This window comes from Symphalangus syndactylus, chromosome 8 (genome assembly GCF_028878055.3).
Source record: "Symphalangus syndactylus isolate Jambi chromosome 8, NHGRI_mSymSyn1-v2.1_pri, whole genome shotgun sequence".
Taxonomy (NCBI): domain Eukaryota; kingdom Metazoa; phylum Chordata; class Mammalia; order Primates; family Hylobatidae; genus Symphalangus; species Symphalangus syndactylus.
This window is the reverse complement of record NC_072430.2, coordinates 42,813,028-42,832,905: the sequence shown is the minus strand read 5'-3', so window position 1 is coordinate 42,832,905 and position 19,878 is coordinate 42,813,028. Positions and strand designations below refer to the sequence as shown.

At 45.7% G+C, this 19,878-nt stretch overlaps 2 protein-coding genes across 15 annotated transcripts in view; one reads left to right on the top strand and one right to left on the bottom strand.

Moving 5' to 3' along the window:
- ALDH6A1 (aldehyde dehydrogenase 6 family member A1) overlaps window positions 1-8,665 on the bottom strand; it is a 30,666-nt gene extending 22,001 nt beyond the window's left edge. For 2 of the 4 annotated variants that reach the window (XM_063644253.1, XM_063644251.1), the window contains exon 1: window positions 8,414-8,561. In XM_063644253.1, coding sequence (XP_063500323.1) covers window positions 8,414-8,461 — 48 coding nt within the window. In that variant the 5' untranslated portion in view covers window positions 8,462-8,561. Of the gene's footprint in view, window positions 1-7,843; window positions 7,881-8,413 lie in introns of those variants that run through there. The other 2 variants (XM_055288830.2, XM_063644252.1) reach the window with 2 other exon arrangements.
- Window positions 8,666-8,706: 41 nt separating this feature from the next.
- LIN52 (lin-52 DREAM MuvB core complex component) overlaps window positions 8,707-19,878 on the top strand; it is a 117,674-nt gene continuing 106,502 nt past the window's right edge. The window contains exons 1-2 of one of the 11 annotated variants that reach the window (XM_055288858.2): window positions 8,707-9,060; window positions 17,104-17,178. In XM_055288858.2, coding sequence (XP_055144833.2) covers window positions 8,934-9,060; window positions 17,104-17,178 — 202 coding nt within the window. In that variant the 5' untranslated portion in view covers window positions 8,707-8,933. The remainder of the gene's footprint in view (window positions 9,061-17,103; window positions 17,179-19,878) is intronic. The other 10 variants (XM_063644336.1, XM_063644332.1, XM_063644331.1 and 7 more) reach the window with 10 other exon arrangements.

Here is a 19,878-nt window from a genome sequence, read left to right as displayed (position 1 = left end):
ACATTAATGGAAAAAATGTGTTGGATAGATAACATTTGATGGGGTAAAATCAGTAAATGGGGAGGGAGGATCAGTTTCAACAAGATAACTCTCAAACTGTAACTCACTAAAAAAAAGTCTGTATATATGTTATCAAAAGTTGATTTTTTGAGATGGAGTCTCACTCTGTCGCCCAGGCTGGAGTGCAGTGGCATGATCTCGGCTCACTGCAACCTCTGCCTCCCTTCAAGCGAGAATCGCCTTCAAGCGATTCTCCTGCCTCAGCCTGCCAAGTAGCTCAGATTATAGGTGTCTGCCGCCACGCCCAGCTAATTTTCTTTTTATTTATTTATTTTTTGAGACAGAATTTTGCTCTCGTTGACCAGGCTGGAGTATAGTGGCGTGACCTTGGCTCACTGCAACCTCCACCTCCTGGGTTCGAGCGATTCTCCTGCCTCAGCCTCCCGAGTAGCTAAGATTACAGACACCCCCCACCATGCCTGGCTTTTTTTTTTTTTTTTTTTTTTGTATTTTTAGTAGAGATGCGGTTTCACCATGTCGGCCTGGCTGGTCTCGAACTCCTGACCTCAGGTGATCCACCCGCCTCAGTCTCCCAGAGTGCTAGGATTATAGGCATAAGCCACTGCGCCCAGCCTATATATATGTTATCAAAGTTGATTTAAGAAATACTTAAGCCCGGCCGGCCGCGGTGGCTCACGCTTGTAATCCCAGCACTTTGGGAGGCCGAGGCGGGCGGATCACGAGTTCAGGAGATCGAGACCACGGTGAAACCCCGTCTCTACTAAAAATGCAAAAAATTAGCCGGGCGTGGTGGCGGGCGCCTGTAGTCCCAGCTACTCGGAGAGGCTGAGGCAGGAGAATGGCGTGAACCCGGGAGGCGGAGCTTGCAGTGAGCCGAGATTGCGCCACTGCACTCCAGCCTGGGCGACAGAGCGAGACTCCGTCTCAAAAAAAAAAAAAAAAAAAGAAATACTTAAGCCAATCAAAATGAGCAAACTAAAATACTCAGGACTGGGATATAAAGGAAAGCTGCAATCTAATAATCTTCTATCTTGCCAGAAAAGGGACTCTGTTAACCACAGAGTATAGAGCTGCATGAAGGGTGCCTGCAGCACTGCCCAGGAAAAGGTGGTGGTCCTTTGGTCCAGCAGATAGTCCTTCCAAATACCTCATCTGTTTGCTCTTCTATTCCCTACCAAAGCCATTTCAAACCACTGACACTCTCCTAGAGCACACCATGTCTTATTTATAGCTATGTTCCCAATACCAACATAGTACTGGGTAGGTAGTAGGTGTTCAGTAAATATCTGCTGAATAAAATAGAAGCCCACTGCTGTCTCCTTCCTACCCCAAACTAGGTTAAGAGGCCCTTTTTTGTCCTCTGAAAGAAGCCAATACTTCTCCTTTCCGGCTTCTCTCTCTGTGTTGTAATTGTTTGGTATCTTATTCCGTTTTGTGTTGCTATAACAAAATACCTGAGACTGGGCAATTTATAAGGAAAAGTAGTTCATTTAGTTCATGATTCTGCAGGCTGGGAAGTTCAAGGGAATGGCCCTAGCTTCTGGCAAGGGCTTCTGTCCTGTGTCATAATGTAACAGAGAAGATCAAAAGGGAAGCAGACCTGTGTGAAGAGGCAAAATTGGGGGGGGGTATCCTGGCTTTATAGCCCACTCACACAGGAACTAATCCATCCCCATGGGAACTAATCCAGTCTCAAAAGAGCAAGAATTCACTCACTACAGCACAAAGCCATTCATGAGGGATCCACCCCCATGACCCAAACACCTCCCACAAGGTCCCAACACTACTACCACATTGGAGATTAAATTTCAACATGAGTTTTGGTGGAGACAAACCAACCATATCCAAGCCATAGCACTGGGTACTTATCTGTTACCCATAAAGACTGTCAGTTTCAGGAGGGTTGACGCTGCATCTGTCTTGTTCACCTACTTCACAGAGTTAAAGATTATAGCTGATCAGGACCGTCCAGTTATAGAAAAGTAGTTAGCACAAAGTTGGTACTCATTAAATCTTATTGTTATGTCCTTGTAAATAACGGCATGGTGATTTGTGCCTGTAGTCCCAACTACTCGGGAAGCCGAGGCAGGAGGATCACTTGAGCCCAGTTCAAGACCAGCTTGGGGAACATAACAAGACCCCATTTCTATAAATAATAAATAAACACTTATTATTTGTTTTCACTCTTTGCTATTCCACAACTTTATCTTAAAACTCCCAACTCTACTAATTCCTCTTGCACTTTCAGGAGCTGACTTTGTTTTTCTTGCTTCAGAGCACATAGAAACCATCAGATGAGAACTTCTCAACTTCCTACTAGGAAACCTACAAAACTGAACTCAAGCTAATGGAGAAGGTAGCCAGCAAGCTCCACGCAGGAAAAGTGACTGAGACAGTGGTGCACGATCAATATATGTGGACTGGATGAAGAGATATATACTTTTTTTTTTTTTGAGATAGGGTCTCGTCCTGTCTCCTAGGCTGGAATGCAGTGGCATGATCATATCTCACTGCAGCCTCCAACTCCTGGGCTCAAGCCATCTTCCTGCCTCAGCCTACCAAATAGCTGAGAACACAGGCACGTACCACCACACCCAGCTAATTTGCTTTTATTATTTTATTTTTTTGAGACAGAGTCTCGCTCTGTCACCCAGGCTGGAGTACAGTGGTGCAATCTTGGCTCACTGCAACCTCCACCTCCCGGGTTCAAGTGATTCTCCTGCCTCAGCCTTCTGAGTAGCTAGGATTACAGGCATGCGCCACCACACCCAGCTAATTTTGTGTGTTTTTAGTACAGACGGGGTTTCAACATGTTGGCCAGGCTGGTCTCGAACTCCTGACCTCAAGCGATCTGCCTGCCTCGGCCTCCCAAAGTGCTGGGATTACAGGTGTGAGCCACTGCACCTGGCCACATTTTTGTATTTTTAGTAGAGACAGTGTTTCACTATGCTGGCCAGGTTGGTCTCGAACTCCTGACCTCAGGTGATCTGACCATCTTGGCCTCCCAAAGTGCTGGGATTACAGGGGTGAGCCACTGCGCCAGGCCGCCATTAACTCTTTAAGTTTCCCAAGGCTTGGTCCTAGGCCTTCTTTTCTTCTCATTCTGTATGGTCCTTGGGTGATTTTATCAACTCTCATGGCTTAACTATCTAGATCCTGATGATGCCCAACTCTTTAGTCTTTGGCCAGAATTTTTCTCTTCAGGTAATACCCACTTAATTATCTTTACCACAACTCTATTTGGATGTTACTTAGTCACATGTTAAAAAAAGGTGGCTGGGCACAGTAGCTCACGCCTGTAATCCCAGCACTTTGGGAGGCTCAGGTGGGAAGATCACTTGCGTTCAGGAATTTGAGACCTGCCTGCACTCAATGGAGTACAATGGCGCAATCTTGGCTCACTGCAACCTCCACCTCCCGGGTTCAGGTGATTCTCCTGCCTCAGCCTCCTGAGTAGCTGGGATTACAGGCATGTGCCACCACAACCGGCTAATTTTTTTTTTTTTTTTTTTTTTGAGACGGAGTCTTGCTCTGTCGCCCAGGCTGGAGTGCAATGGCGCAATCTCGGCTCACTGCAAGCTCCGCCTCCTGGGTTCACGCCATTCTCCTGCCTCAGCTTCCTGAGTAGCTGGGATTATAGGCACGCACCACTACACCTGGCTAATTTTTGTATTTTTAGTAGAAACGGGGCTTCTCCATGTTGGTCAGGCTAGTCTCAAACTCCTGACCTCAGGTGATTTAACCATCTTTGCCTCCCAAAGTGCTGGGATTACAGGCGTGAGCCACTGCGCCTGGCCTAATTTTTTGTATTTTTAGTAGAGATGGGGTTTTGTCATGTTGGCCAAGCTGGTCTCGAACTCCTGGCCTCAAATGATCTGCCCATCTTGGCCTCCCAAAGTTCTGGGATGACAGGGGTGAGCCACGACATCTGACCTCTACGGATAATTTTAAAAATTAGTTGGGCATGGTCACGTGCACCTGTGGTCCCAGGTACTTGGGAGGCTAAGGCAGGAGGATCACCTAAGCCTCGGAGATTGAGGCTACAGTGAGCTGTGATTGTGCCACTGCACTCCAGCATGGGTGACAGAGCAAGACCCTATCTTTAAAAAAAAAAAAAAAAAAAAAGCAAAAGCTAAACTCTGCATCTTCCTTTCACCAATTTGCTATGCCTCCTATAGCCCACTTCTCGGTAAATAGGGCTACTCTTTACCAAGTTGCCGAAGGAGAAACCCAAATACTATTTCAATTCCTCCCTCTCTTTCCACAGGGAATCAAAAAACTCCTTGCAGTCTGTCCTAGAATTGTTTGAAACAAATCACTCACCTCTAGCCATCCTGCCAATATCCCAGTCTATACCATCATTGTCTCTCACTTGACCTTCCATAATAGCTTCCTAACACATCTCTCGGCCTCTAATCTTAAACTCTTTCTTTTTTTGTTGAGACAGAGTCTCACTCTGTCGCCCAGGCTGGAGTGCAGTGGCACAACCACAGCTCACTGCAGCCTCAATCTCCAGGGCTTAGGTGATCCTCCTGCCTTAGCCTCCCAAGTACCTGGGACCACAGGTGCACACGACCACACTCCCAGGCTCAAGCGATCCTCTTGCCTCAGTCTCCCAAGTACCTAGGGGTACAGGCACATGCCACCATGCCCAGCTAATTAAAAAAATTTTTTTTTGTAGACATGGGGGCCTCCCTATCTTGCCAGGGCTGGTTTTGAACCCTTAGCCTCAAGCGATCCCCCTGCCTGGGCCACCCAAAGTGTTAGGATTACAGGCATGAGCCATCACACCCAGCCTACTCTTAAACTTTCTGAATCTAGTTTCCATCCCATAATCAGAGGGTCTTTCTGAAATATAAATCTGGTCAGATTACTCCCTTGTTTAAAATTCTTCATTGGCTTTCCACTGCCCTTGGAATAAAGACTAATCCCCTTGATGTTGCTTAGAAAACGCTACATAGTATCTTTGCTTCTCTAGTTATGTAGCTGGCTACTTTCCTCCCTGTTCTCTATGCTCCCGCAATTTAACGTGTGTTAAATTGCTTTCTTTGCTCTTGCACATGCTGCTCTCTCTTGTCTGGCACTGTTTCATCTAATTTCCTTGGCTCATTCCTACTCCTTTAGGTCCTCACTCAGCCATCATCACTTTCTCTAGGAAGTCTCAACCTCAGGTCTATGGTAAGCAGCTGATTGTGAAGCTCATAAAGCACCCAAATTCCTTTATTTCTCATCTCATCCTATGAAATAATAGCTTGTCTAATGATTAACTTTCTCTCCTTTGAGGTCACTAGATTGTTGTGTCCCTAGCCCCTAGCACGATTCCTGGAAGAGAGTAAGTACTTAGTAAGCAATATTTTGCAGAATGAAAGAATGAGTACTCGCCAAGCAATCATTTGATATTGTTTCAGTACTCTCATTATAGGGCAGACAATGCACTGATCAGCCAACTTGAGCATTCTAGGCCACTTAAATTTTATTTTTTCACTTGTATACAGCCTCCCTGCTGTTAAGAGGATGTAAAAAGCACTACATCTGGTATAATAGAACATATTCATATAGTTTTTTGACAGGTTCGATCTTCTATCTTTTCTTCATTTCCTAAGAAACGCCCATTAGCATTGTTGCTGAAGAAACTATCCTGTGGCCAGTCACCCCAAACTGCTGCTCTCTAGATGTTTATTTCCTACTTGCTATATCCTTTACCAGGAACTCCTTCCTTTCCTGGTTCATGGCCTGCTAGTCCTGCAACACTTGGCTCTTTCCCTAGGTCCCCACAGTATCCAAGATACTCCTATTGTTTATCACTTATTGCAGTACAATAAAGGAGCTTTTAGTGAGCATTTTACTGTAAGCCTATGTCAGTGCCTAACATAGAAAGAGATGGCAAGATTTAAGTTCTGAATTTTCAGCCCCATCAGTTACTAGTTCGGTAACCACATCACCGAAAGTGCAAGTCACTACATCTCTTTAAGAGTAATTTTCTTGCCCAGGTGCAGCGGTTCGTGCCTGTAGTCCCAACACTTTGGGAGGCTGAGGTGGGAGGAGAGCTTGAGTTTAAGAGTTCAAGACCAGCCTGGGCAACATGGTGAAACCCTGTCTCTACAAACAATACAAAAATTAGCTGGCATGGGGGCACGACCTGTTGTCGCAGCTACTTGGAGGGCTGAGGTGGAAGAATCACTTCAGCATGGGAGGACGAGGCTGCTGTGAGTTGTGATTGCACCACTGCACTCCAGCCTGGGTGACAGAGCGAGACCCTGTCTCGAACATTCCTTTATCTCTGCATGGGAGTGATAATATCACAAGGAGCAGAGAGAGGTTTTAGGTTAAGTTTGACTACTCTTCATGGCAGAGAAAAATAAGCTGAATACTTAAAATAATTGAAAACATGAACTCTCTCCTTTATAAATCCTTTTGATAGTTCTCTAATATATATGGCTGCCAAAATCGAGGTTTTTTTTTTTTTTTTTTTGACGGAGTCTTGCTCTGTCGCCCAGGCTGGAGTGCAATGGCACGATCTCAGCTCACTGTAACCTCCGCCTCCCGGGTTCAAGTGATTCTCCTGCCTCAACTTCCTGAGTAGCTGGCATTACAGTCGCCCACCACCACATCTGGCTAATTCTTGTATTTTTAGTAGAGAAGGGGTTTTACCATGTTGGTCAGGCTGGTCTTGAACTCCTGACCTCAGGTGATCCATCCACCTTGGCCTCCCAAAGTGCAGGGATTACAGGCAGGAGCTACAGCGCCTGGCCCATAGGCTACTTTTTATCAAACTTTTAATCAAAGATTCACGTTACAACTCCTAGTTGGCTGAAGATTACTCTATCTGTTCTTTTCCAGGTCACTTCAGAAGTTTCTCCAAATGAATCAGAAAATACATAGTGTCTGTTTCTGAAATAAAGTACATGGAAAGAGAGATTCTTCTCCTTGATGGAAAAGGATAAAATACTTTCTTAAGGTTCTCAATGACTCATTGTGATGAGAGGGGAAGAGGAGGCAAAGGAAAAAAGCCAATTTCAATAAAAGATTTCAAGAAGTTGGTAAGAAAAATATAGGGTGGAAACTTTGTTTTCCCGCTACTAAAAGAAGATACTAGAACAGAACGAGCATCATAGCAAGAAATATGAGTGAGGCCAGACCATCTGCCAAACGCTTCAAACTCATCCTTTCTACTGTCCCCATTAAATAGCATATTTAAACATGAATCTTTGCTGACTCTGCCAAGAATCTTAAAAATGCCCAAGTTTCTGTACTAGAACTCACGGAAACCTGGTGAATACTAATATTACCTAAAAGCTCAACAATATAGAGGAAATTCTCAGGCTGGATGTAACGAATAAGAAGGGCACTGTTGTTTCCTGCAGATTGTTTCTTGCCTGTGGTAAATCTTGCCTCATACTCTAAATCCTTGGTAGGCCATGAACAAGGGAAAGACTATAAACAGAGTTGGAGATTACAGGCCTCAGGCATGCAACTCCTGTAGCTTTACCATTTCTCCTTAGGTTGGCTTCAGAGAGGACTCAATCCTCCAAGTGCAGAGATGAGGGTGTGTGGCACTAGAAGAGCTGATTTTGGGGTAGGAACAGACTTCTTGTCTTACCTGGCTCCCACTTTCTATCACCTGTTTTAAAGATGTTTGGTAACTTGAACGTACATGGAACATACTGGTAGCGTTAACTGTGTGCCCTTATCTACCCTATGTAGATGTGCCCTATCTATGTAAACTGTAACTTAGCTGAGAGAAAGTTTAACTCAAAGTTTTGGCAAGAAAGGGGACAGCCAGTCTATGGAAAATACAAAGAGCCACACTTAGGGAAAATACCTTAGCAAATGGCTGCCTTTGGTGAAAATCTAGAGTCCGCTTCTAGAAGGAAATTCAAAGTTCATACACTGACCCTCGCCCCTCGCGTTCCCCCCTCCCCCTTACCTCAGATCACCACGGATAGTGAAGTAGGGTGGGGAAGGGAGCAGTGGCAACGTGGACGCTAACGGCAGGGGACAGAGTAACCAAAAAGAGTAGCTTCTGGGGAAGAGAGAGAAGGCTGGTGCAGAGGTAAAAGGGAAAGACGGTGGGCGGATGGAGACATGAGGGCAAGAGAGTGACAGCAGGGAGCGGGCAGAGCTGGAGAAGGAGAGTGGGCGAGAGCCAGAAAAGAGGAGGCTTAGGAGTAAAAGGGTAGAGGGCCAAGGGTAACAGCCCAGGGTTGGATCCGGGACGAGGGAGGGTATGAAGTGAGGGCTGGGGATGAGACAGGGCCGCACAGGTCGGGTAGGAGGTCTGGCCAAAAAGGGGTTGGGCCAAGAAGGTGGTCCCGCCCGAGGATGGCTCAGGGAGCAGACGGAAAGGATCCAATTCCTGGCTTCATGGAGCCTTGGCACCACCCTCACTCGCCTGCAGGATCCGGGCTCGCACTGCCGCCGCCACCACTACCGCCGCCATGGCTCTCGGCCGCCCTAGCTCCGCACCCCGCGCCTCTACTGCCCAGAAGCACTACAGCTGCCAGGCCTCGCCCTCCATCCTGCCAGGCTTCCTCATTGGTGGGGAGGACTATTTTCTCCAGCCAATCACTGGTCCTAACACCTGATTCCTCCCCTCACACCCCGCTCCTGGGGATAAGTGATTGGTCAGGAGCGAAAATGCTCTCGCCCTCTGCCACCTCAGCCAATGACGTTGGCGGAGGTAGAGAAGACGCCCCTGACTTGGACACTCCATACTGAGCACACAGGGAAGACGCCCCCCTAACCTGGAACTCCGATTGGCCAAGAGCGCAACCAAGGCCCCACCCCCTCACTGAGAAAAGTAAATAAGACCCTCCAAGAATTTTGCAGTCGCTCCACCTCAACATCTGCGTAAGGGGCGTGGCTATAATTAGGGGAGGGGCTAGGCAAAGATTGCCCTATGAGGCGAGGGAATGAGACTGGGCTGCGAGTTGGGGATAGGGTCTCTCTTTGGGGGCGTGGCTTATGGATCCTCGTTTTCCCGCCGACGGTTGGCCACGTCACGTGACATGGGTTGGAAGATGGCGTCTCCCACAGACGGTAAGAGCCGGCTTAGAGATCTTTGCCTGCAGCCTCCTTCCTTGCTCTACTGGGAACATCCACTCTCTCTGCCCCTCGAACATACATTTCTTTCTTGGGCTCTTCTCCTTTCCCTTTTATTTTTTTTCTTGAGATCCATCGCCGTCTTCAGCTCACCGGTTCTTCACAGCAGCTCCGGAGGTGCCCAGTTTCCCCGCTCTGTACCAGGCGTGTGGAGGAGGGCACTGGGGAGGGACTCATTCTGGGTAAAAGGACAGGGGGTCGCCCTGTCCCTTCCTTATCTCTATTTGGGCGAGGCTGAGGGTCGAGGAGGAGATGTTACTGGAGGACGTGCCTTACTGTAGTTTTCTCCTTGGGGTATCCAATTGAAAGGATCAGTTCTCTTCTGATTGAGCGCACGGATGGAACGATTCTCACAAACCCTCGCAGGGGCTGCTGGCTGACCTCATCTCGATACTGAACCTCAAGAGAAACATGATCTCTCTCCTGTCTCCTCAGTTTGGGACCATTGCCGTGGCAGCAAGAGAAGCGGGGGACGTTCTCGGCCCCTCGCCGTGAGAGTCGCGAGGAGAATGAGTATTGAGCTTTTAAGTGTTGTCTTGCACAGGTCGCAACCTCTCTTCCATCTGCTTTACGTGTTGTTTGTTAAGGCTGAGTGAATGAACGATTTCTGTTTATATATTGTGTAAAGTGCAAGTCATCTCAAGTAACAATTAGGTTGTTTGGTATACTCCCATGCTTTTGCTCTTGGTTCTGCTTTAAAGAGTTAGGGTCTTGCAGTCTCATTTTTAAACTCATTTTTAGTTCTACCATCCCCATCCCAATTATATATCGATTTTATTGATATATAGGTTTCCCTCCCTTAGACAAACACATTTTATATTTGGAAGGAATCTTGAAAGTTCATTGCAGGAATGAAGAAATTGAAGCCAAGGTGAGCTGTATTAAGTACCTGCTACATGAAAGGCATAATGCTAGGTGCTTTGGGAGACCAAAAGATGACTCAAACATATAAACATTATTTTTTTCAGTTCAGTTCTCTTTTTAGATGTCACCTCCCAAAGAGTCTTTCTTAGAACACAGTATCTGGACTTGCCCTTTCCCACCATTATTCATTATCTCGGTATCTTCCTTGTCAGCATAGTTACTCTGTTAACTTTGTCCCTTTTGTGCTAGATTATAGATTCCAAGTTTGTCTTGTTCATAGTTGGATCCAGGTTTAGCACAGTGCCTGACGAACAGTAGGTCTTTAATTAACATTTATTGAAAGATCGATTATTTATATGAAGAAATAATATATTACTTGATCTTAAGTTTTAAGTTTAACCAAGTCTTAAATTTTGTGAGCACAGGTACATACTGTATTAGAAATTATGGCTGGGTGTGGTGGTTCACACTTCTAATCCCAGCACCTTGGGAGGCTGAGGCAGGCAGACTGCCTGAGCTCAGGAATTGAAGACCAGCCTAGACAACATGGTGAAACCCCATCTCTACAAAAAAATACAAAAATTATCTGGGTGTGATGCCACACACCTGTAGTACCAGTTACTTGGAGGGGCTGAGGCAAGAGAATCGCTTGAGCCCAGGGGGTGGAGGCTGCAGTGAACCATGTTCATGCCACTGCACTCCAGTCTGGGTGACAAAGTGAGACCCCGTCTCAAAAAAAAAAAAAAGAAGGAAAAAAAAAGAAATTATGGATGTTTGGAGTCAAAAGAGATTCTCCTGCCTGGGTGCTCTCTTGCAAAAATGTCCTTCTCTTGCCAGAAAGAAGGGCATTTAAAAAGTCAGGCAGGGGAATAGGGAGTTATTGTTAATGGGTACCAAATTTCAGTTTGGGAAGGTGAAAGAATTCTGGAAATGAATGTGATGATTGCACAATTAATGTACTTAATACCACTGAAATGTATACTTAAAAGTTATTAAAATGGTAAAATTTATGTATATTTCACCACAATTGAAAAAAAAAGCCAAGTAATAGAAGTAGAGGTAATTGTTATTAAATTTTTTAGTTTATTTTTAAACTGTTTTTACAAACTTTGGGGATTTTAGAGATGTGTTCCTTGAGTTTGATTTTTTTTCCCCTGGCTTCTCTCAATTTAGTTTCCTCTCTTTGGCCGGGAAGAGTATTAAAAACATTAAATTTGGCCGGGTGTGGTGGCTCACGCCTGTAATCCCAGCACTTTGGGAGGGCAAGATGGGTGGATCACGAAGTCAGGAGATCAAGACCATCCTGGCTAACACGGTGAAACCCTGTCTCTACTAAAAAATAGAAAAAATTAGCCGGGCATGGTGGTGGGTGCCTGTAGTCCCAGCTACTTAGGAGGCTGAGGCAGGAGAATGGCGTGAACCCGGGAGGCGGAGCTTGCAGTGAGCCGAGATTGCGCCACTGCACCCTAGCCTGGGCTGGGCACAGAGCGAGACTCCGTCTCAAAAAAAAAAAAAAAAAATTAAATTTTTTTCCTTTTGGTCTTCTAGGCATCTCTGTGGTCACTTTATTTGCACTCTTGATTTTTAAAAGTTTTCATTCTCACCTCTTACAAAGTTTCACTCCTCTCCACCTAATGTTTTCTTTTTAATCTGAAAAAATCAAGTCAAGCACTTTGAACTTAAATTCAGCTTCTAAATAAGTATCTCATTCCAAAATATTACACGGCCTAGCTCTTTCACTTCTATTTTTAGTGTTCCACCTGTCACTGTCTTTAAAATTTAATTCAGATAATATTTATTTTAATATGTTTGTCATTTACTCTTTTGTCTTTTTCGTGATAAATTTGCTGGAGCTTATTTGAAAAGGAGAAAACTGAAATTCAAATACAGCCATCTAATTACTTAATTTATGAGAGTAAGACTCACAGCAGAGTCTGAGTTCTATCCCAGACTGTGGTATCATAAGATCACCCATGTAGGTTATTAGATTGTACTCTCAATAATTTTTTTTTAACTTTCTTTTAGAGACAGGGTCTCTCTCACTCTATTGCCCATGCTGAAATGCAGTGATATGATTATAGCTCACTGCACCCTCAAAGGCTCAAGTGATTCTCCCATCTCAGCCTCCTAAGTAGCTGGTACTATAGGCTCACACCACCATGCCCAGCTAATTTATTATTATTATTATTTATTTTGTTTTGAGATGGAGTCTCTCTCACTCTGTCACCCAGGCTGGAGTGCCGTGGCATGATCTTGGGTCACTGCAACCTCCGCCTCCTGGGTTCAAGTAATTCTCATGCCTCAGCCCCTCCAGTAGCTGGGATAACAGGCATACGCCACCACACCTGGCTAATTTTTGTATTTTTAGTAGAGACGGGGTTTCACCATGTTGCCCAGGCTAGTCTTGAACTCCTGACCTCAGGTGATGCACTCACCTCGGCCTCCCAAAGTGCTAGGATTACAGGCGTGAGCCACCATGCCCCACCTTATTATTTTTTGTAGAGATGGAGTCTCACTATGTTGCCCAGGATGGTCTCAAACTCCTGGGTTCAAGCAATGTTCCTGCCTCTGCTTCCCAAAGCATTGGGATTCCAGACATGAGCCACTGTACCTGGCCCAATAACTTTATTTTTGTTATGGTTGAACATTCCTCAGAAATTGGTAACAAAGAGAAGCTAATTTTTGGATGCTTTAGTTAAGGCAGTGTATTAGTTGAGTTCTTTACAATTAAAATGCCATTGGAAATTCCTTTGGAATATTTGGCAAAACAAATTCAGTTTAGAGAAAAGTACATTTTGTACATATGTATATTTTCTGGGGAGTGAGTTCATTTTATTTCCCAGATTTCCAGAGATGTGGCTTACCCAGAAAATGTTAAGAACTGCTGTTTATAGCATTAAATGAACTAGTTATGCAACTGGTTAGCATACTGAGCATACAATAAAAACTCAACAGATGTTAATATTGAGTACTACTGTGTGCAAGGGAAGAGTGGAAGAGAAATGATGTCAAAGAATTAGGCAGAGGCTGAGTAAGATTTTATAGGGTGTGGTAGATACACATTCACAGATTTAGCTGGGAGGAACTTTAAGCTGGAGAGTGACATGAACTGATTGACATTTAAAAAAATCAATTCTGGCCTCTTTATGGAGAATAGATTTGGGGGCGTGAAGGGGAAAGGGTAAGAATGGGAGCAGAGAGATCTGTTAAGAGGCTGTTGAAGTAGTCCAAGAAAGAAGTGATGGTTCCTCGGGTTATTTGATTTCAGGGTGTATTCTGAAGGTAGAAATGACTAGATTTACTCATGGATTGGTGATGGAAGGGTGAAGGAAAAGAATGCATGAAGGATGACATCTGGGTTTTCAATTTGAGAATTGGGATTTATGGTAGTGTTATTTCTTGAGATGGGAGAAGATTGGGGGAATATGGTTTTGAAGATAATTAGGTTTAAGTGGGGATTTTTTTTTTTTGAGACAAGATGTGGCTCTATCACCCAGTCTGGAGTGCAGTGGTGTGATCTTAGCTCACTGCAGCCGCCGCCTCTGGGCTCAAGCCATCCTCCCACCTCAGCCTCCCAAGTAGCTGGGACTACAGGCTGACACCACCACACCTGGCTAATTTTTTTGCTTTTTATAGAGATGGGGTTTCACTGTGTTGGCCAGGCTTGTCTCAAACTCATGAGCTCAAGCAATCCACCCACCTCGGCCTCCCAAAGTGCTGGGATTACAGGCGTGCACCATGGCATCTGGCCTTAAGCGTTTTTTTTATATGTAAATAGAGAGGGATTCAAATAACCACTTGGACATAAACCTTTATAGTTCTTTAGAAAGTTGGGAATGGAAATATAAATATGGAGTCATTGGCATACAGATGAAGATAAAGTCCTCATGTTGAAATAGGAGAGTTCCCTAACCACAGGACATATGACGGGTGTGGCTTGTCTGTGTGCACTCAAACCTCTTATGGGAGGGGGAGCATGCAGATGGGCAGGTGTAGGAGTCAGGGCGAGCACTTTTGGGCTCCAGCCCCACGGTAGCATCTAAGGGTGGGTGCCTGCAACTCCCAAAGCCCAAGTGGGCATGTATAACAGTGCACTCTTTTTTTTTTTTTTTTTTTTTTTGAGACGGAGTCTCGCTCTTTCTCCTAGGCTGGAGTGCAGTGGCGCGATCTCGGCTCACTGCAAGCTCTGCCTCCCAGGTTCACACCATTCTCCTGCCTCAGCCTCCGGAGTAGCTGGGACTACAGGCGCCCGCCACCACACCTGGCTAATTTTTTGTATTTTTAGTAGAGATGGGGTTTCACCGTGTTAACTAGGATGGTCTCGATCTCCTGACCTCGTGATCCACCCGCTTCGGCCTCCCAAAGTGCTGGGATTACAGGCATGAGCCACCGCGCCCGGCCTTTTTTTTTTTTTTTTTTTTTTTTTGAGGTGGAGTCTTGCCTTGTTGCCCAGGCTGGAGTGCAGTGGCGTGATCTTGGCTCACTGCAACCTCCACCTCCCAGGTTCAAACGATTCTCCTGCTTCAGCCTTCCCAGTAACTAGGATTACAGGTGTTCCCCCATGCGTGGCCAATTTTTGTGTTTTTAGTAGAGACGGGGTTTCACTATGTTGGCCAGGCTGGTCTTGAACTCCTGACCTCAAGTGATCCATCCACCGTGGCCTCCCAAAGTGCTGGGATTACAGGCATGACCCACCGTACCCAGCCAGTGCACTCTTTTAGCTTTGCTGTCTACAGACGCTTAAGTGTTAAGTGGTTCAGTCCCCTCTTGGTACCAAGGTCCTTGTCTGGTGTCCAGGAAGAATCAGGTTGCACATGGACTTGAAGGTTGGTAAATGTATAAGTTTTACTGGGTTGTGGAGGTGGCTCTAAGTGGGCTGGATGGGGAGCTGGAAAGGGGATGGAGTAGGAAGGTGATCTTCCCCTGGCATTTGGCTATCCAGCAGCTGATCTCCTCTCTGACCATCCCCAGCCAAACTCTTCTTGGCATTCAGATGCTCCTTCTCTTCTCTCTGCAGTTCTTCTGCCCTTCTGTTCATCTCCTTGTGGAGCCTGGAGTTTGGGGTTTATGTGGGTATAGAATAGTGGGGCATGGTGGCCAAAACGCAACTTTTGGGGATGAAAACAGGAATGCCTGTTCTCATTTCGGGCCGCAGGTTTCCAGGCTTGAGGGTGGGGCCTTTGCTTGGGAACCATCCTCTTCTACCCAGTATTTTCCTGTTTTCTCTTTGTGTCAATTTAAGCCATTAAAGTGAGGTAGAGAGTGGAGCCAGTGTAGGATGGGCCTGAGTGGAAAAGGAGAAGGAAAAAGGAGAGTCAATGAGGTAGGAAAGAAACCAGCATGGCAGTTTTATAGGAGAGGGGAGTAGTATTTCAAGGAAAATGGTCAGTGTGTGGATGCTGCAAAGAGATCACATGAGACAGAAGAGGCTGGGCATGGTGGCTCACACCTGTAATCCCAGCACTTTGGGAGGCAGGTCGATCACCTGAGGTCAGGAGTTTGAGACTAGCCTGGCCAACATGGTGAAACTCCATCTCTACTAAAAATAAAGAATTAGTGGGCGTGTTGGCGTGTTCCTGTAATCCCAGCTACTTGGGAGCCTGAGGCAGGAGAATCACTTGAACCTGGGAGGCTGAGGTTGCAGTGAGCCTAGATCATGTTATTGCACTCTAGCCTGGGAGACAAGAGCGAAACTCCGTCTCAAAAAAAAAAAAAAAAAGATGGAATAGAGAAGTGACCACTGGATTTGGCAACACAGGTCATAGATGCCTTGACAACAGCAGTTTCTATGTATGTAGGGACAGAAGCCTGATTGTCGTACATTAAGGAGAGAGAGTGATATGAGGAAGTAGGGACAGAAGAAAAGACAACACAAGAACTTTTTCAGTGAAAGGGTTATGGAAGAGGTCATGGGGTCAAGAGAGAGGGTTTTTGTTTTTCTTTTCTTTTCTTTTTTTTTTTTTAAAGCAGTGTCTCACTTTGTCATCCAGGCTGGAGTGCAGTGGGACAAACAGCTCACTCACTGCAGCTTCGACCTGCCAGGCTGAAGTGATTCTCCCACCTCAGCCTCCTGAGTAGCTGGGACTACAAGGGTATACCACCATGCCCAGCAGGGTTTCACTGTGTTGCCCAGGCTGGTCTTGAACTCCTGAGCTCAAGCCTCAGCCTCCCAAAGTGCTGGGATTATAGGCATGAGGCACCCCGCCTGCCCTGGTGTTTTTTTTTTGTTTTTTTTTTTTTTGAGATGGAGTCTCATTCTGTTGCCTGGGCTGGAGTACAGTGGTGCGATCTTGGCTCACTGCAACCTCTGCCTCTCGGGTTTAAGTAATTCTCCTCCCTCAGCCTCCTGAGTAGCTGGGATTACAGGCGCCTGCTACTACACCTAGCTAATTTTTTGTATTTTTAGTAGAGACGGGGTTTCACCATGTGGCTAGGCTGGTCTCGAACTCCTGACCTTGTGATTCACCCGTGTTGGCCTCCCAAAGTGCTGAGATTACAGGCGTGAGCCACCATGTCCGGCTGGGGTTTTTTTTTTTGAAGGACAGAAATTCTGCAACCGGCTTGATTGGTACTGCTCCTTTTTAAAGAGATTTTTAAAGAGTTGTTTATTTTGTAAATTTTTATTTATTTTGAAGCTAGTCAAATTTAGCAGTGGGGGGTTGTATACAAACTTTAGTGACACTGAGATGAGGCTAGAGAAGGTAGAAACTGATGGTACATGAGAAAGATGATATTCAAGTGATGTCCTTGATAAAGCAAGAGAAGATGGCATCTAGAGTGCTATCAGAAGAGTCTGTTTCATGGAAGTAGAAACAATTCATTGTAACTGGAGGAAAGCACAAGAGTATGAATGAAGATGCAGGTGGATTCATTGATACTCATTTTTCTTAACACTCCCAATAAAATATCGTTCCCATTCATAGATTGAAAGAGTGAGGTTTGGTAAGGGAGAATGATTTATTTGTATTCTATCACGGACCAGTGGCATCAGTAGTTACAGAACTCATATCTCTAGACTTCCAGGTGAGTGTTCCGGTTTATGTCCTTTGAGATTGAAGTATCATATACATTAATGTGTTTCCTGTCTTCTTGGTTCATCTGGTTGTTTTGTTCTAGGGACAGATCTGGAAGCATCTTTGCTAAGTTTTGAAAAACTTGACCGTGCCTCACCAGATCTTTGGCCAGAACAATGTAAGTTTTTGCCTTCTTTATATCAGAGTCAATGCAGGAGAAACAGTGCTCCTTTTTAAAGAGTTATTTATTTTGTAAATTTTTATTTATTTTGAAGTTAGTCAAATTTAGCAGTGGGGGGTTGTATACAAACTTTAGTGACACTAACGTTAGTAAGTTCTGATAACAGGCTGAGCCTGTTGGCTCATGCCTGTAATGCCAGCACTTTGGGAGGCCGAGTTGGGAGGATCACCTGAGGTCAGGATTTTGAGACCAGCATGGCCAACATGGTGAAACACTGTCTGTACTAAAAAAAAAATAGAAATATTAGCTGGATGTGGTGGCACACGCCTGTAATCCCAGCTACTCAGGAGGGTGAGGCATGAGAATCTTTTGAACCCAGGAGGCGGAGGCTGCAGTGAGCAGAGATTGTGCCACTGCACTTCAGCCTGGGTGACAGAGTGAGACTCTGTCTCAAAAAAAAAAAAAAAAAAAGTTTTGATAACCCACTACCATCAGACCAGGCTGAAGTTATCTATCATTTAACTTTAATGATTAAAGTTTTATTTTATTTCAAAGAGAAGAGATTTAAGTCCAGTGTTAAGAATAGCTGTTTGGTGGTTTAATTTTTTCAGAACACGGTATAACTCAGAAAATAAAGAGCCTCTAAACAATAATAATTATTTTGTTTGAACCAGAGTCTCTCCCTGTCACCCAGGGTGGAGTGCAGTGGTGCACTCGGGTCACTGCATCCTCTGCCTCAGGGTTCAAGCAATTCTCTTGTTTCAGCCTCCCAAGTAGCTGGGACTACAGGTGCGTGCCACCATGCCCGGCTAATTTTTTGTATTTTTAGTAGAGACAGGGTTTCACCATGTTGGCCAGGCTGGTCTCGAACTCCTGACCTCAGGTGATCCACCTGCCTCGGCGTCCCAAAGTGCTGGGATTACAGGTGTGAGCCACCGTGCTTAGCCACCAATAATTATTATTATTTTATATATGTATATGTATGTGTGTGTATATATATATACTTTTTTTAGACGGAGTTTTCACTCTAGTTGCCCAGGCTGGAGTGCAGTGGCGCAATGTTGGCTCACTGCAACCTCTGCCTCCCGGGTTCAAGCGATTCTCCTGCCTCAGCCCCCCAGTAGCTGGGATTACAGGCACGCGCCACAATGCCTGGCTAATTTTTTGTATTTTTAGTAGAGACGGGGTTTCACTGTGGTCTTGATCTCCTGACCTCGTGATCCGCCCGCCTCGGCCTCCCAAAGTGCTGGGATTACAAGCGTGAGCCACCGCGCCCGGCCAATTTTTTGTATTTTTAGTAGAGACAGGGTTTTGCCATGTTGGCCAGGCTGGTCTCAAACTCCTGACCTCAGGTGATCCACCCACCTTGGCCTCCTAGAGTGCTGGGATTACAGGTGTGAGCTACCACGGCTGGCCATTAATTACTTTTTAAAACTACATTTATAGGCTGGGCATGGTGGTTCATGCTGGTAGTCCCAGCACTTTGGGAGGCCAATGCGGGTGGATCACTTGAGGCTAGGAGTTTGAGACCAGCCTGGCCAACATGGCGAAACCCTGTCTCTATCAAAAATACAAAAATTAACTGGCCGTGGTGGTGCACACCTGCTATCCCAGCTACTCGGGAGGCTAAGGCACAAGAATTGCCTGAACCCAGGAGGTGGAGGTTGCAGTGAGCCAAGATTGCACTACTGCACTCGAGCCTGGGCAACAGAGAAAGATTCTTTCTCAAAAAAATCCCCCAAACTACATTTATTTGTTTGTTTGTGTATTTATTTATTTGAGATGGAGTCTCACTCATGTCGCTCAGGCTGGAGTGCAATGGTGCAATCTCGGCTCACTGCAACGTCCATCTCCCTGGTTCAAGTGATGCTCCTGCCTCAGCCTCCCGAGTAGCTGAGATTACAGGCGCCCTCCACAATGCTTGGCTAATTTTTGTATTTGTAGTACAGACGGCTTTTCACCAAGTAGGTTGGTCTTGAACTCCTGACCTCAGGTGATCCGCCCACCTCGGCCTCCCAAAGTGCTGAGATTTCAGGAGTGAGCCACCACACACCCCGGCCCCCAAAACTACATTTATAAGAAATTCACATAATACTGAGATACATAAAGCATTTTCTCACCTCTTTCAATCACTCTTTTTTTTTTTTTTTTTTTTGAGATGGAGTTTCACTCTTGTTCCCCAGGCTGTGGAGTGTAGTGGTGCAGTCTTGGCTCACTGCAACCTCTGCTTCTGGGTTCAAGCAATTCTCCTGCCTCAGCCCCCCAGGTAGCTGGGATTACAGGTGCACACCACCACACCTGGCTAATTTTTGTATTTGTAGTAGACATGAGGCTTCACCATGTTGGCCAGGCTGGTCTTGAACTCCTGAGCTCAGATGATCTGCCTGCCTCAGCCTCCCAAAGTGCTAGTATTAGAGGCCTGAACCACTGCACCTGGCCCACTCTTATAAAGTTAACCACTGTTAATCGTACAAATCCTTGTAAAAGGTACAACTCCGGCCAGGTGTGATGGCTCACGCCTGTAATCCAAGCACTTTGAGAGACCAAAGTGGGCGGATTACCTGAGGTCAGGAGTTTGAGATCAGCCTGGCTAACACGGCGCAACCCCGTTTCTACTAAAAATACAAAAAATTAGCTGAGCATGGTGGCACACGCCTATAATCCCAGCTACTTGGGAGGCTGAGGCAGGAGAATTGC